The sequence below is a fragment of the Rhinopithecus roxellana genome, chromosome 3, assembly GCF_007565055.1.
Source record: "Rhinopithecus roxellana isolate Shanxi Qingling chromosome 3, ASM756505v1, whole genome shotgun sequence".
Taxonomy (NCBI): domain Eukaryota; kingdom Metazoa; phylum Chordata; class Mammalia; order Primates; family Cercopithecidae; genus Rhinopithecus; species Rhinopithecus roxellana.
In genome coordinates, this window is record NC_044551.1 from 177,417,305 (window position 1) to 177,433,986 (window position 16,682).

The following is a 16,682-nucleotide window of genomic DNA, read 5'->3' on the forward strand; positions in this document are numbered from 1 at the left end:
GTGTGTGTATTCACAGGACCACAGGGTGCAGGCACACTCCGCCCCGTCTTTGATGGGCAGGGGAGCGCCAGCCAACATCTGGTTTCACTTAGAAGGCCTAAGGGTCCCTAAATTGGAGTTCATAGAAAAATCTGAAGCGTGGCTCTCAAGCCTGTTATGCTGTAAGGGCAAATGAATGTAAAACTGTTTGTTCCTTCAACAAATATGGAGCAACCACCATGTGCCTGGCACTGCTCTGTGTACTGGGGATACAGCAGTGAATGATACAGACAAGGCCTCTGTCCTCCTGGAGCTGACATTTCCAAGGGGGGATATAATGTCAGGGAGGGAAGAGGGCTGTGAGTAAAAAATAAAGCAAACCAGCCAGGTGCAGTGGCTCATGCCTGTAATCCCAGCACTTTGGGAAGCTGAGGTGGGCGGATCACAAGGTCAGGAGTTCAAGACCAGTCTGGCCAACATTTTGAAACCCTGTCTCTACTAAAAATACCCAAAATACCAAAATTAGCTGGGTGTGCTGGGGTGCACTTGTAGTCCCAGCTACACAGGAGGCTGAGGCAGGAGAATTGCTTAAACCTGGGAGGTAGAGGTTGCAGTGAGCCAAGATCACACTACTGCACTCCAGCCTGGGTGACAGAGCGAGACTGCATCTCAAAAATAAAATAAAATAAAATAAAATAAAATAAAATAAAATAATTAAAATAAAGCAAACCAGACAACCCAAATGTCCATCAACAGGTGAATGGTCACACACATTGTGGAATATACTTACAATTGAAAAGCTACTCAGTAATAAAAGGAATAAGCCATGGAAACTGATATGGTTTGGCTGTGTCCCCACCAAAATCTCATCTTGAATTGTAGCTCCCATAATTCCCACGTGTCATGGGAGGGAGCTGGTGGGAGGTATTTGAATCATGGCGGCGGGTCTTTCCTGTGCTGTTCTCCTGATAGTGAACAGGTCTCATGAGATCTGATGGTTTTAAAAAGGGGAGTTCCCCTGGAAATGCTCTCTTGCTTGCTGCCACCATGTAAGATGTGCCTTTGCTCCTCCTTCACCTTCTGCCATGATTGTGAGGCCTCCCCAGCCATGTGGAACTGTGAGTCCATTATACCTCCTTTCCTTTATAAATTACCCAGTCTCGAGTATGTCTTTATTAGCAGCATGAGAACAGACTGATACAGGTACAAACAACACCATGGGTGAATCTCACTGACATTCTGTGAGTGAAAGAAGGCAGACACAAGAGCACATGATTCCTTGCATATGAAACTCTAGTGGAGACAAATCTAATCTCCAGTGACAGAAAGCAGATCAGTGGTTTCCTGGGCCTGGAGGTGAGGTTGGTGTGGGGCATAGGGGAGCTGTTGGGTGGTGGCATTGTCCTCTATATGGCTGTGGTGGTGCTTACTGAGGTGGATACAGTTTTCAGATTTTAGGGATCCAAGTGGACACTTAGAAAATGTGTGCATGTTTTGGCAGCACAATTAGCAATTGCAAAAATATGGAACCAGCCCAAATCCCCATCAATCAACAAGTGGATGAAGAAAATGTGGTACATATATACCATGGAATACTACTCAGACATAAAAAGTAATGAAATAATGACATTCACAGCAACCTGAATGGAATTGGAGACCATTATTCTAAGTGAAGTAACTCAGGAATGGAAAACCAAACATTGTATGTTCTCACTTGTAAGTGGGAGCTAAGCTTTGAGGACACAAAGGCATAAGAATGATACAATGGACTTTGGGACCTCAGGGGAAAGGTTGGAAGGAGGGTGAGGAATAAAAAAACTACACATTGGGTACAGTGTACACTGCTCGGGCCACGGATGCACCCAAATCTCAGAAATCACCACTAAAGAACTTATTCATGGAAGCAAACACCACCTGTTACCCAAAATCTATTGAAATAAATTTTTTAAAGTGTGCATTGGGTAGTTTTAACTTTATACCTAAATTAAGTTGATTTAAGAAAAATAAAGCATAAAGCGTGAAGGAGTATTCTGTTGTAGATTCACTTGTCAGGAAAGGGCTTATGGAGGGCTTGAGGTGTAAAAAAGTCAGGGGGAGCCACCTGAATGTCTGAGGGATCATTCCAGGAAGAGAGGACATTCAGTGCAAAAAGTTCGGAGGCAGAATGAGCTTGGCAGGGCTGAGGGAGCGCAAGTGAGCTGATGCGGTGGAGTCCAGGGAGTGAGGAGGAGACTGGTGGTTAACCAGACTGCAGAGGGACTGGCCAGCCACAGAGACTGATCTTCCGTCAGCTGTTTACTGAGCACCTACTGTGGACGGCCACAGCTGTGAGTGAGGGAGACGCAGCAGGGAACAGAACAGCTGCTGCCCTTCTGGAGATGATATTCTAGAACAACTTCAGAATTTCCCTTTGCATGATGGGAGGCCAGTGGAGGGTTTTAGAGGCTGAAAAGATGAGACCAGAGCTTGTTTTTATCATAATAGGAAAGCGTCTTGCCTGGTGTGTTTACTGAGCCTGGTTCCTATGAAGGCCCTCCGGGGTTGGCAGGGGTTTTGGTGGTTTGCTGGTTGAAGATAAGCAGATTATGGGTCCTGCCAAATTTCCTCCCTCCATATATCAAGCCTAAAATTGTGGTTTTCAAGTTCCAAAGGAGTGTATTTTGAATGTCTCTGGTATGGGAGGGGGGTGATGTAGGGGAAATGAAAAACGAATAGAAAAGGGTAAAGTGTCACAACGGAAGGATAAAGTAATATGATCACTATGAATATTTGGCACATTCCAGCAGCCCTTCTTCTCAGAGCTGTTTCAGAATGGGATTCCCAACAGAAACAGTAACGAGGCTGGGCCAAGCAAAGGCAGGGACAATTCAATTCCTGATAGGTGAGTGAGTTCCCTGGACATTCTGGGACAGGTATTGGTGCTGGTATCCACCAGCCACACGAGGGCAGGGCTAGCTCTGCCTTGTGCCTGCCTGCAGCCCCTTGACATGTGGCATATAGGTGCTCAGTAAATGTTGGCTGAATACAACGTGATGGCCTGCCTCTGGCAGAATGGTGCATCTGTCTGAACACAGGGTCTCCTTCAGGGAATGTTAACCCTTCTCACATGAAATTTCTGAGAACAGGGGAAACAGAAGCCGTAAGTCTTGATCTCTTATTTTCAGCAAGATTTTCCCCAGGTACATGAAGGTGTGCATTCCCAGTGAGAAGGGTAACCCATAGCTTCAGACCACTTTTTGGCCACTTTTTCCTTTTATTTAGCATGTGTTCCTAGCTGGGGTTGTGTACACAGCTGCAAATATGCAACAACTCAACACAGGGACACAGCCATTAAACCTCCAGAGGGGCTGCCCCCCTAGGTCACTGTCGGAGCCAGTTCTAGAAGTAAAAGCTATGTCCCCATTAGCGAAGAATGACTAAAGCAAAGCAGAGTTTCTAAAAAGAAGTCAATTATTACTTGAAGCTTCAACATAGCCCACACAACAAGGGGTGTCTTGGTCTGCCCTTTGCTTAGAAAGGCCCTCTCTTGTCTTTCTCTTTATCTGCTTAACTCATCCTCAAAGATTCACCTTGTGTAGCCTCCTCCAGGAGGGTGCCCTAAAATCCCTCACAGGTTAAAAGTGGTGGCCAACTTTTATGCTCCCAAGCCTCCTGTATCCAACCCTCTAGTAATAACAATAGCTGATATTTGTTGAATATGTTATGTGAGGGACAGGAACAGATCATGTAAATGACATACAGTAGTGGCTCCAGGAAACATACAAGAGCATAGTGCTAGCAGTGTGAATGTTATTTCACCTCTCCCATCCCATAAAGAGCTGTGCTTGGGCTCCACACAGGTAAATGCAGTGTGCACTGTGTCCCCCAGAGAGGCACCCCAAACCTCTGCTACCTCTCCTATTCATAGAAGGATGGGGAGGAGACAGGAATCACTTGACTGAGTAGGAAGACTCTGAGCTTTGCAGTCTATACTAGAGTTTTGACAACCAGCTGAAGCGCAGTTTGCATGTCGGTATTGGTATCGGACAGCGTCCTTGCTGTTCTTGCTGGAGAGCCGCCTTGTTGCTAGGCTACCTGAGAGTGAGCTATAAGGGTTGTACACCAGTTAGATTGATTGATTGATCTCCATGGGGTGCTTACTATTTCCTGGGCATTATCTCATTTATTCTTACAACAGCCTGATGAGGGATAGTCCTCATTTTCTGGATGTTGAAACTAAATCTAGAGTGACTCATCCGGAAACACTTCATAGGAGAGATAAGATTCAAACTCAGACCAGGATGATTGTAGAGTGTCAGCTCTTATTCTCCACCCTGGACTGCATCTCACGACCCTCCGTACTTGATGTTGTCATCATTTTGTAACTTGTCAGGTCTCCATCTCCTTAAAGGCAGCGCCGATGCTTTTAATCGCTGTATCCCCAGTACAGACATTCAATGAGTATTTGTTGAGCGCATGAATGGATTGATTTTATATTTCATCTTCTCACCAGGTCATGCCCTCATCATGCTGCCTTTTGATCCAACCCAAGAGAAGGGTAGAAGGTATTGCTCTGAAGACCAAGTGAGCCATAATGTTGACCTCACAGAGCCTTGGGGTCAAGGTCAGTGAAATTGATGAGCATTTCAAGGCTATTCCAAGGTGCACAAAGGAGAATGAATGTTTTACCTCTCAGTGCTTTGCTGATGTGATTTCTTATTTACCGCACATTCCCATCTAATTGTCTTTAGCCAATGGTTTATCAAAAATGTCACATTTGGCTCCTTGCCCTCCCAAGATCAATAGGAGGGCCCAGTGTGGGTTGGCTGTGAAAATATTTCAAACATATCACCAAGAAGAGGGAGCAAACTGGGGATGTGTGCAGTCACAAAATGACTTCACAAGCCCTAACGAGGAACAGAAGCACAAGCACTGAACAGCTTCTCTTGATGCATGAGCTGCACCTTTCACCAGGCTGCAGTGTAACTCTGCACAAGTCTTCAGCTCTGAGTTCTGCTCTCTCATCCCCAAAGTGGGAATAATAAAAGTCCCCACCCCTGAGGGACACTGTGAGTTCGGCTCGGCTCATGGTAAGCACTCAATTAATGTGAGCTGCTCTCATGGTTATTGTTGTTATAACACCTTGATGTATTATAAATCCTTTGAGCTGGCAATTCCACTCCAAGAATTCATCACAAGGAAATTATTAAAAAATATAAGAACATAGACCTGAAAGAATGTTTACTGTAGAATGATTTATCATATTGAAAAAGGGGGATTGCTTGAAAAAAATTTTATTCAAGACAATGGACTATTTTGAGGCATTTAAAATGAGTTTATGGAAAAATATTCAGACTTGGAAAGATGTCCTCTATCTATTATTAAGCAAAGACTCAGGGTAAAAATAGTGTGTGTGGTATGATCTTGTGTTTGTAAAAATGATGACTATATGTGAACAGAAAACAGTCTGGAAAATATACTCAAAAATGTTAATGTTTTCTGTTTATCCTATCATCACCATGTCTTACTTTATAATGAGAAAAACACAAATAAAAGTTATCTTTAAAAAAATTGAAATCTGTTTTTTTGTTTGGTGGTTTATGTCATGAATGCTTTGAAACCATAATAATAATAGCTTACGCCTTTTCTATGTGCCAGTGTGAATCTAAGTGCTTACAGAGATTACCTCATTTACATCCAATATTGCTCTGAGCACATAATACAATCTCCAGTTTATAGATGAGGTAACTGAGGCACAGAAAGATTGAATGACTTGCCCAAGGTCATACAGCTTGGAAGTATTGGAGGTTGGAGTTCAAAGTCAGATAGTTTGGACTGGTCTACACTCCTTCTGCCCAGGCTCTCCAGCTATTCCTGTCTGGAAGAGCAGCGTAAGAATTTCACAGCGGTTTCTTTTTCTTTTTTCCTTCCTTCCTTCCTTCCTTCCTTCCTTCCTTCCTTCCTTCCTTCCTTCCTTCCTTCCTTCCTTCCTTCCTTCCTTCCTTCCTTCCTTCCTTCCTTCCTTCCTTCCTTTCTTTTCATCCTTTATTTCCGTTTTGAGACATGATCTCACTCTTTTGCCCAGGCTGGAGTGCAGTGGCACAATCAGGGCTCACTTCAGCCTTGACCTCCCGGGCTCAAGCAATCCTACCATCTCAGCCTCCCAAGTAGCTGGGACTACGGGCAGATACCACCATACCTGGATAATTAAATTTTTTTTTTTTGGTAGAGATGAAGTCTCACTTTGCTGTCCAGGGTGGTCTTGATATCCTGGGCTTAAGTGTCCCTCCCGCCTTGATTTCTCAAAGTGCCAGGATTATAGGCATGAGCCACTATAGCTGGCCTAAAGTTAATTTTCTAAATAAGTATTTAGGTATTTTAAAAATTACAATTCAACCTCACACTGACTTCATTTATATGGTAGGATCTAGTTATCTGAGGATCACTGGAATTCGTTAAGAGGCCACTTAAAATCAATACACTTAACAAATGGAAAAATGTTTGATTAGAACTTTATCTTGGAAAAGGAAACCCTGCCAAAAAGTTTATTTTATCTCATATTTAGGGAAATTCAGGTTATACTTGAAACTATGCTCTAGTTGTGAGAATGAACATCGAATTTTCATACATACACAAAAACACGATACCACACATTTCGTTCTATCAGCTTCATCGATAGCAAAACACATGCTGTTTTCAGAGATGTCAAAAGAGGAGCATTACATGCATCGTAGAATCGATGAAACACACAGGACAGTGAAGCATCACTTAGTGTAACGAGTGCAACAGAATCAAAAAGAGCATTTCTGTAAGCAGATGGGATATCTTCATCAAATTTCCCAGGATCTCTCTTTACATTTTTTATAATCACCCTCTTTGATGTGCCGATCTTATCACCTTCTTTGTTAATTTTCTCTGCCTCCGTGTTTAACTGTGCTACCTCAGCCAGATCCGTATTTACCAAGGCTTTCCTCTGACACATTCAAGAAGATCCCCACCACCATTTTCCTTGACTTGATAAAATTCCTGTTTTTGGCAGTAGGTGTAATTTTACTCTGTAAACAATTGTGTTTACGTTGTACTGTAGATGCTCCTAGAAATGACTGAGCACCAGAGAGAAGGAAGAGGAAGGTGTCTGGCTGCCAGATCCACATCCCAGCTTTGAGCCCCTAGCCTCTGTCTCAGTTCTTCCATCTGTAAAAGGGGAGTGCCACTAACGCTACCTAGCTCATACGGTGTTGTGAAGATAAAACAAGATAATGCACATGGAACAATCAGTCCCTGTTACATTGTGGTCCTCTGAGAGTGCTGGCCATTATTCCGAGTGGATTTAGACATCATGTTAAATGGAGAGGGACCTCTGAGTGCAGGACATTTTTATAAGAGCTCGGATGAATGATTAATGAATATTGTCGTCTCAGAACAACTTTAACTTCCCTACAAAGCATCCTTACTGAGAGGGGCTTCAATGAACATTTTAGAAGCCATTAATTTTTGTGAAGATCTTGGAATAAAGCTTTTCCTAACATCTCTGAGCATACATTGAACTTCTGCAACTGTCGTTTATCAGGAAGCTTAAAGATCTGTACTAGGCTTTCTTTGAATCCAGGCCGATGTGTGTCTGCTCAGATAAAGTCGTACAAGCAATTGCACTGATGGATCCTGTTCAACCAAATGCCAGGCAGAGCAGAGGCACATGTTTGATTCAGGATGTAAAACCAGGAGCGGAATTCCAAATGAATGTGTAATATGTCCCATAATGGTGATTTTATCTTTAAATAAGGGGAGTTTCAAAGCTTGGGTGCAACTCCCCTATTTTTATATCTAAGGCAAGGGACGTGAGTAGTTGTTCAATATTTTAAGTGATTTAACCTTGAAACAATTATTTCCTTTTCCTCCTCTTTCAAGCTTCTGGATCAATTTAATTGAAGAGTATCTACAGTCTGTAAGGGAAATGATTAAAGGAAATACTGTTGCTATTCACAAGTATTTGTATAGATTTGTTATGATTTTTCTCAAAACTGCAAAAAAAAAAAAACACATAGTATATAAATAAACAGAATCTTGAGAAAGTGATTGGAATTACAGGTATCATCTATAACCACTCTCTGTTTTACTGAAAATAGACTCAAACTTGTTACAGATTCACTTATTAAACACACACACACACACGCGCACACACACACACACACACAGAGATTACAGAAATTAAGAGAAGTATAAAAGATACCCATATTACAACCCCTCAAATGAATAAATGTTAAGGTTTTGTGGAATTACATCCAGTCCGCGTGTGTGTATGTTGGAGATTGGGGGGTGGGGGACTTGCCTTACCTTTAATATGTTTTTACAGATAAAAGGAAGTACTCTTAAAACCTAATTCCCAGTACTATTCTTCTTGACTATTCCTAGAGGTGACCACTCTCATGGGTTTAGTCTCTCTCTCTTTCTCTGGATATATATCCACACATATATATTATACATGTGATTTATTAATACACAAACATACATATATAGAGATTAACATTATAATACTAAATGTAGATTTGAACTGTAAACTCTGTGCTAATAAAACTGTCACTTTCATCTTTTTATATATAGGGTTCTATATAAGATTTCACTTGAGGATAAAGGTCATTTGCTTAGAAAATTTGCAAACTCCTGAATTACAGCACCTCCAAGACTCTCCTTAGTCTAAATATGTGATTTGGTGCTGCCCCTTCAAACTCATTCCTGTTTTGTCTGTTGCTGCCTCCTCTCTGAATTCCATGAACTCAAGCTTTGTCCTTCTTGTAAAACATCCACGGTGTCCTCCTGTGCACCCTTCACACCAGTTCTCTTTCCAGACTCAAGCATTCCATGAGATTTCTCCTTGCTCTGCTCAGTAGTTGTCCAGCAGCGTGCCCACTGACTCAGATGGCAGTTTCAGTTCCTCTCTCCTGTTAGGATGCCACCAGCTAACCAGAAGGGGCCTCTCAAGAAAGTCCTTTCCAAAAGCACTTTCAGTCCAATGCAGAAGAAACCAAGATTCTCTGGTTTCACACAATCGTTCACTACACCTTGAGCTTCTTTGGAAAGGAAGGTTCTGAAAAATATGCCTGTAAAGATCTGGCTTCCTCCAAAATGAAATGAAACTTCGTATCAGGGGCTTCTGCAAAGCGTGATTTGATGTGCTATGCAAGCTGACAGCCAAACCCTGGCACTGCCTCCACATTTCAGCTCCATGTGAAAGGTGAGGCCCAGTGGAGCCTATCAGACTGGTCAGTGGGCACTGAGATGGTAAAGAGAGAGTGGCAAGATGACAGAGCCAGGGAGCTCCAAACCGCCAGGCACTCCAGCATCCCAGGAATGCAGTTAGTACCACATCTAATTGAAACCATGTGCAGGTTTGCTTACTTGGGCAAGAATGAAGGGGACAAGGAAAGACAGAGTTCATTTTCAAATAAGGATCTGAAACGCAAAGGAATAAACTCGAGCTGGCAAAGACTAAAACCACTAATCACCATCTATAAATCTGCTTTTAAAAAATGTCATTAGGGGCATTCAGCTGATAAGAACTGATAGAAATGTTTGCTCAGCTCATTTTATCTTAGTCCACATATGCCCAATCTGCCATATTTGCATTTATTTGGTATGATCATGGGGCAATTTGTGGTCTCTTAAACTTTTCCCCCTTATTGGCTAATGAGTTTAATGTGTGGATAATGTACCCATAGATACCTCTCAGCATAAAGCATTAGGGGGTGCCAGCATCTGCTCCTGTCTTACCGCCACTCAATCCCTAGAATCTCTTTTATTCAACTTGCTGGAGCTGTAAGCCCATCATATACTTTTAAGTTGCCTCTGGAAGTCACTGGGCTCCTGGCTCCATTGGTCTGAGTGATGAAATAGGCATTTTTAATATTTGCTAAACAGGATTGTGGAGAAGGTGAAGTCCCAGCAGGGCTCCCAAGCGGTAACTGCATCTTGTTGTCTCCGGTTAATCATGTACCTAATTTGCCAATTATTGACTTGTTCTCGCAAAGGATTTTACTTGGCTTGACGTATCAGTAGCAATCAGTGATGAACTGTCAAGCAAACTTGCTCACTGCCTTAACCACCCAAGATGCTGACTTGCTGCAACTGCCTCTGAGATTTCCTTTGATGCCTAGCACTATAGCCAGTTCAGATTATTATTTTTCTTCAGTCTGTTACCTTTCTAGAACTGGGGCTGAGCAAATCTGACACAGTGTGTAGGATTTCAGATATCTGGCAAGGTGCATTAGGCTTCGACTGTACACAAACCATCCCCATAAGAGTTCGAGTTAGTAGGCTAAGAATGACTTAGATTGACTTTCTTTTTTTTTTTCTGTCTGTGTCTTTAAAAACGCAATGCATGATGTCAAAACTGCTGCATTTAAAGCACAATATAATACCTACCTTTAAAATTGGCAAAGCTTTAGAAATAATAATATTACATTTATGCAAGTGTTCAAGTAAATAAAATGGGCATTTCCACAATGTTGCTGGTGAGTAGGAGTGCGATTGGTACACATTTTCAGAAGGAAAATTTGGGAATATAAATAAAATCCTTAAGGGTTTATTTTCAAGGCAAGGATTGAGGATGCACACGAAGACCAGTCACCAGGGCAGGCCTCATAACATTTTACGTTTAAGTCATTAGGGATCTTCATTGATATTTCTGGTGCTCATTCCAGGAGACACCATCCGATGATACTTCCTCTTCCACTAAAGTTATGACGTGACAGCTTTGGTTGATATGAGAAGGGCTTAAATGATATGTGTGACTTGCAAGCAGAGTTCTGTAGGGATTGGTACACAATTCTGCATCTACTCCTTTCTTTGTTCCTGATAGTAGAAGTTTCATGGGTCTGTGTCTGTGAATGAGGCTGACATTGAGCAAAGGCCTCGTTAACCTAAGAGGGACATGTGAAGCAGGGTTTTCTAACCTCAGCACTGTTAGCATTTGAAGATAGTGTTAATTCTTTGTGTTGGGGCTTCCCTGTGCCCTGCAGGGTGTTTAGCAGCATCCTTGGCCTCTATCCACTAGGTACTAGCAGCAACCTCCTCCCAGCATGACAACCAGAACTATTTCCAGGCGTTGTTAAATGTTTCCAGGGTGGGAGTGGTGGCAGGGCAAAACCACACCTGTTTGAGAGCATAAATGGTGTAGCATAAACAAGAAAAAGAAAAAAAACACCCTTGTTCTTTGAAGTTACCATTATTCCGAGGTTCTTTTCTTCCCCACTGCAATGGATGTGTTTTATTATAGCAAAAATAATATATAAGCATTTAGCAAAAGGGGGCTGCTTTATATTAGGAGTGTTTTTACTTTTTCCTTTTGTTTCTCTGTTTCTGAAACTTTTCTGCAATGAAATGTAGTTTTTTCTTTAGAAAGAAGAAAAAAACTAGAAAATTAATTTATTAAAAAATCTGTATTTGCATAATTGCCTATCTATATACAGGATTTGCTAGGGCTATACAGAAATTCTAAGTATAATAGAACACTCATATATCATAGCTTTCTATTGTGCTTTAGTTTACAAAGGGTTTTCCCATCTTACCTTTGTTGTTATTGTATAATTACAACAAAGTATTATGAAGCAGATTACATAGGTAGAAAAAGAAACTGAAGCTAAGAGAAGTTAAGGGACATGCTCAAGGTCCCCTGGTTAATGTGTGGCAGAGTCTACATTCTGGACTTTTTCTCCTATGCCATGTTTTCTCTGTATCACTATAAAAAGCCAGTTTCAAAAAGTCAACTGGGACAGACTCTGATTCTTGGGAAATTTAAGCAGGTATGTAATATCCTTGGACAAGGATACTAAACCTTGTAGGCTCTTGGTCAGAGCATGGCACTCAATAAAATTTAAACAACCATTTCATGTAGCACAGCCAATAGAATTTCATATTCTCCCCCTACCCCACCTCTTTTACTTTCTCTTTTTCCAGCTCAAATGAGTCACCTTGGCAAGACTGCCAATCCCCATAGAACTTATGTTCCTTGATAGGATATACCAATAAAAATGAGAAATTCTATAATGGTTCGAGACGTCAGTCGCCTATCCCCGCAAAGAGCTAAGCACTGTCTCCTTGAGGAAATGTATCTCATCAAATGGACATGAATGCATGTAATGACAGCAAATGAATGTGAGAATACACACGGAATCTTTTTCTTTCTTTCTTTCTTTTTTGAAAACAGCGCCCCTATATTGTACCTGTCTTGTGAATTTCTAAGCATCGGCACGGTGCCTTGCTTACTTGACCCCTCAACACACAGTGAACTTTCAAACTGGCAGCAGGACTGAAACCTCAGCACACATCAGCCCATGCCTATTCATTTCCCTTCCCTTGAAATGTGCGATGGGGCTGTCTCTGGAGTGGAGCTATTTTGAGAGGACAATCACTAGAACAATCACAGTCTAGGCAGGAGATGGACAGTGCAGCATAGTCACAAAGGAAGAAAAGACATTGTCATTGAGGATTTGAGTCCTGAATGTCAGAACAGCAGGGAAGCAGGGTAAAGTATGTTTCTGCCTGCTGTCCACTACCACTCAGTTACAGAGAGTTACCAACTTGACTTGCCATGATCATTGGCTTTTCCATGATTCTGGTTTCCTGCAGCATGCAAAAGAAGAGGGCAAGCAGAGTTTTGGGGGTAATGTGGGGAAGAAGCAGTTTTCTTAGCAAAGCTCTTTGCATGCAACTGGCTGAGAGGAAAGTTATGCTCAGCTATGCCCGGAGGGATGCTCACACTTACCTCAATAATGCCAATAAGTAGACCTCACTGCTGTAAATCCTTCATTTTGCTACAAGAGAATCAGTGGAGCCTGAAGGTCAAGGACACCACCTAACAATTTGCGTCATTTCTCAGAGCAGCACCCTGCAGTCTGGCCAGAAGCTACAGAAATGCGCCAGGGATTCCTTTCAGCTGAACTCCTCTCCTTGTCTTGATGAGAATCTCTTTGAAGAGCAGATATGATTTCTGTTGTCAAGAGTTCTGCTTGGTCAGGGGTTATGTTAACTCATCTCCAGATAATCAGTGTCTAGCCCTATAAATATTTTTTCTGGGTGGATGGATGGATGGAGGACTCATTGATTACCACATTACATATTGGTCCCTATAGCACAGGCTGTGTATGATCACAAAAACCTACACAGCTTTCCCTGCTCAAAAAAGAAATAGTCCTTTTAGTTCTTATATTGATCATTTTAGGCTGTAAAGATGGGATTGCAAATCAGTTTTGTCTTGAGAGTCAACAATGGTCGATTGGTAGTGGCTGCCTTGAGAGTTATATGGGAGCTATGTGTGCACTGGGCTCAGTAAGGAAAAGTGCTGCCATTGATTAGCAATGTCTGCTATGAGCTAAAGGTAAAGAAATCGTAGCCTGACTACCTTGCATTTGCCAATGGTTTTTTTTTTTTTTTTAGTTTTAAGTTCTTCCAATTGAATTTTCTAGATGAATTGCCTTTCCAACACATTTCAAAGTCAGCTTTGACTGGATATATGCATGTTTTGAGTTTTTTCCTAATGTACCTTATGTTCTTCCTGGATTTGAGGGCAAACGAGGCAGGAAAAACCAACTTGTTTTTTTCACAGGATATACAATTCTGATTGGAAAAAAAAACCAAACTAGGTAGGTGTTAATTTACCCCAGGTGTTATGTATAATAATAGAACGCCTACCAGAACAAATTAAGGGAAGAATGAGAGAAAAAATAATGAAATCCATAATGTAATCCAATCTCTTCATTTCCAAGGCTGTGAATAATCTCACTTTCATAGCGCCAAGGACTTTCCAAGGAACTTAGTACAGGGAAGCCACCGAGAAACATCTGCTGGATTTTGGTTTATGTTACATTATTCTTTCATATATAGTGAGATGTCTCCCAGTGATATTTTAACAAATTAATCCAATAACCAGAACATCTGAACAGAAAGTACCCAGTGATTAACCCCTAAACCTATTTAAGCTGTTTTCATCAGGTTGGGATATTAGCATTTATTTTTTGGAGATAAAATTCACACGACACTGTGAATAACTGTAAGGTAGCTTTTGTGATTTTACAATGCCGTGGTTTGAGTGTATTCACTATGTTGGGTAAACCATCACCTCATTTCAGGCCATTACTATCACCACCCCCAAAAACCCCATGGCAGTCAGCCCCAATTCCCAGTTCCTGACAACCACTAACCTCCTTTCTGTTTCTATATATTTGCTTATCCTGGACAATACACATAAATGGAATCATGCAATATGTGGCCTTTGGTATCTGGCTTCTTTCACTTTGCATAGTGTTTCATCCGTGTTGTAGCAGGTAACGATACTCCATTTCTTTCTATATCTGACTAACATTCCATTGTGCGGCTATATCGCATTCTGTTTAGTCATTCACCAGTTGGACATTTGGGTTGTTTCCACTCTTTGGCTATCATAAATAAGACTATGATGAACATTGATATATACGTTTTTGTAAGAAGATGGTGTTTTCAATTTTCTCTGGGTATACACCTAGAAGTGGAATTGCTCAATCATATGGTAATTCTATGTTTAACTTTGTGAAAAACTCTTTTCCACAACAGCTGCACCATTTCTCATTCCCACCAGTAATGTACAAGGGTTTTCATTTCTCCACATTCTCGCCAACATTTTTATTGTCCATCTTTTAATTACAGACATTGTAGTGGGTGTGAAGTGGCATATATATATATATATATATATATATATATACACACACACACACACATATATATAATTTTTTTTAAATGCTTGATTACATCAAACATGGTCATACCTGGGCATGAGATGGTGGAAGTCCTCTTCTTATGTAAACACCAAAGAGAGCATCCTTCCCGAGGGAGATGTTAAACTTTAAGAACTGGGGCTGACTGATGTGAATTTGTGACCTCCAAAACACCCCCGGTGGGACTTCTTGTGTTACCCGCCGACCCACTTCTGCTTCACCACTGTCTATGCTGCTGTTTTTCAATGACCAGGGCACTGAAAAAAAAAAGAAAAAAAAAAAGGAATAAATACCAGTCAGTGACGTGTATACATTAGTTCGCTCTATATTTCTGTTTGATTACACGTTAGGTTTTTTTGTTTGTTTGTTTTTTTCTGTTTTAATATTAAGATTAAACTCATGGCGAGTTTCTTTTTAAGTTACAGCTAAAACATTTAGGTTTCAAATAACAAAGCTATAAATGCACACCCCAGGGCATCTGAAATCTTGGCACAACGCTTTCTAAAATTATGTGATTACTCTTTACTGATCAAATATAATCAGATCTGGAGCCTGATAAATACATGTAAAGCTTCCAACTATCCCAAATGTGACTGGGATGTAAAAATTACCACAGGGGAGGGGAGGGTGATGTTAATTTGGCACCAAATTTAATTCTTGTAGCCTTTCATTATTCTTTCTAGACACAAATACACTCTGACATTTTCAACAAAAATCAGCCCAGAATAAATAAAACAACTCAGTAGAAAATGAAGACTTGAAACTCAAGCAGATCTTGAGTTAGAGGGAGAAGTCTAAGAACCACAGGGAAACAATGTCTCTCCTTCATTGATATTAATGCATCTCTGTTGCATTATTTTAAATTGCTTATGTTGAAAATATTGGTTGCCCACACTCAGCATCCTTCAGAACTTTAATAATTGGAATTCTGAAAATATATATTTTTAAAGTGGAGTTCTTAAAAACAATGAACCAGTCAGCACCTCCTATATTCCACGTGTGGTTTCCCTTGCAACCACAGGATTAAGGAAAAGCTAAGCATGACTAGCAGTTGCCCAAGAAAAGCAAGTTAATCAATCTCTGAGAGCTTCATTTTCCTTATCTCTAAAATGGGGAAAAAAATCTCACAGTATAAAAGTCATTTGTGATTCCTTCAAATCGATTCTGAACTTGGTAAGAAATATAAAATGTATTCTTCTATATTCCTAAGAACTTCTGAGCCAACTGAAATCAAACAGAAAGAACTGAAGTCATTTTTGTTTTGAGGGGAGTCTTTTCATTTCTGGAACCCCAATCACTTTGGTGACCTTGTAGATCCAAAAATTTCTTCAGCTTGATGGGCCCAGGATGCTCCCCTCGACATTCTGTGAAGGACTAACTCTTCTAAAAATATTTATCTATCATTTGGCCACCAGATATTGCAAAGGTTTCAGATGATCTGGAGAAATGATAAAATTGCTAAAGACTGGCCTAAATGGTGAGTGAACCTGCCTGACTCTATCTCTTGGTCCCAGTTTCTCTATATGTAAAATGGAGAGATGACACTTTTGGTTCTCTGAAGGTCTTTCATGTCTAAATTATAAAAGAAAACCACAGAGTGATTTGGAGATATTAAGTTTTTCCCTCTTATTTTCTTTAACATATGAGGTGATTGTTTTTTATGCAGCTCAATACAAAGCCAGCAGGGACTTAAAATAAAGGAAGAGAAACACTGGTTTGGATCTTAAGAATAACCCTTTGACCTCTAGGAAAATAAAAGTAGGGAATGAGGTCCAAAAGGGAGTTTGGAAGCCTCCTTCACATCTCATCTTTAAAAAGAAAATAAACAGCCAGAGGTCCTGAGTGGTTCAGACATTGAGATGGGGACTAGATGGTTTATTTATCAAACATCCTGAACTTTTGTTTTGTTTTGTTTGTTTTTTGAGACAGGATCTCGCTCTGCTGCCTAGGTTGGAGTGCAGTGGCACGATCTCAGCTCAC

General features: G+C 40.9%; 1 protein-coding gene across 7 annotated transcripts in view; it reads right to left on the reverse strand.

Annotated features, from left to right (window-relative positions):
• TENM2 (teneurin transmembrane protein 2) overlaps positions 1-16,682 on the reverse strand; it is a 1,294,091-nt gene that overhangs the window by 192,234 nt on the left and 1,085,175 nt on the right. For 6 of the 7 annotated variants that reach the window (XM_030927458.1, XM_010358204.2, XM_010358202.2 and 3 more), the window contains one exon: positions 14,754-14,959. In XM_030927458.1, coding sequence (XP_030783318.1) covers positions 14,754-14,959 — 206 coding nt within the window. The remainder of the gene's footprint in view (positions 1-14,753; positions 14,960-16,682) is intronic. The other variant, XM_030927459.1, reaches the window with a different exon arrangement.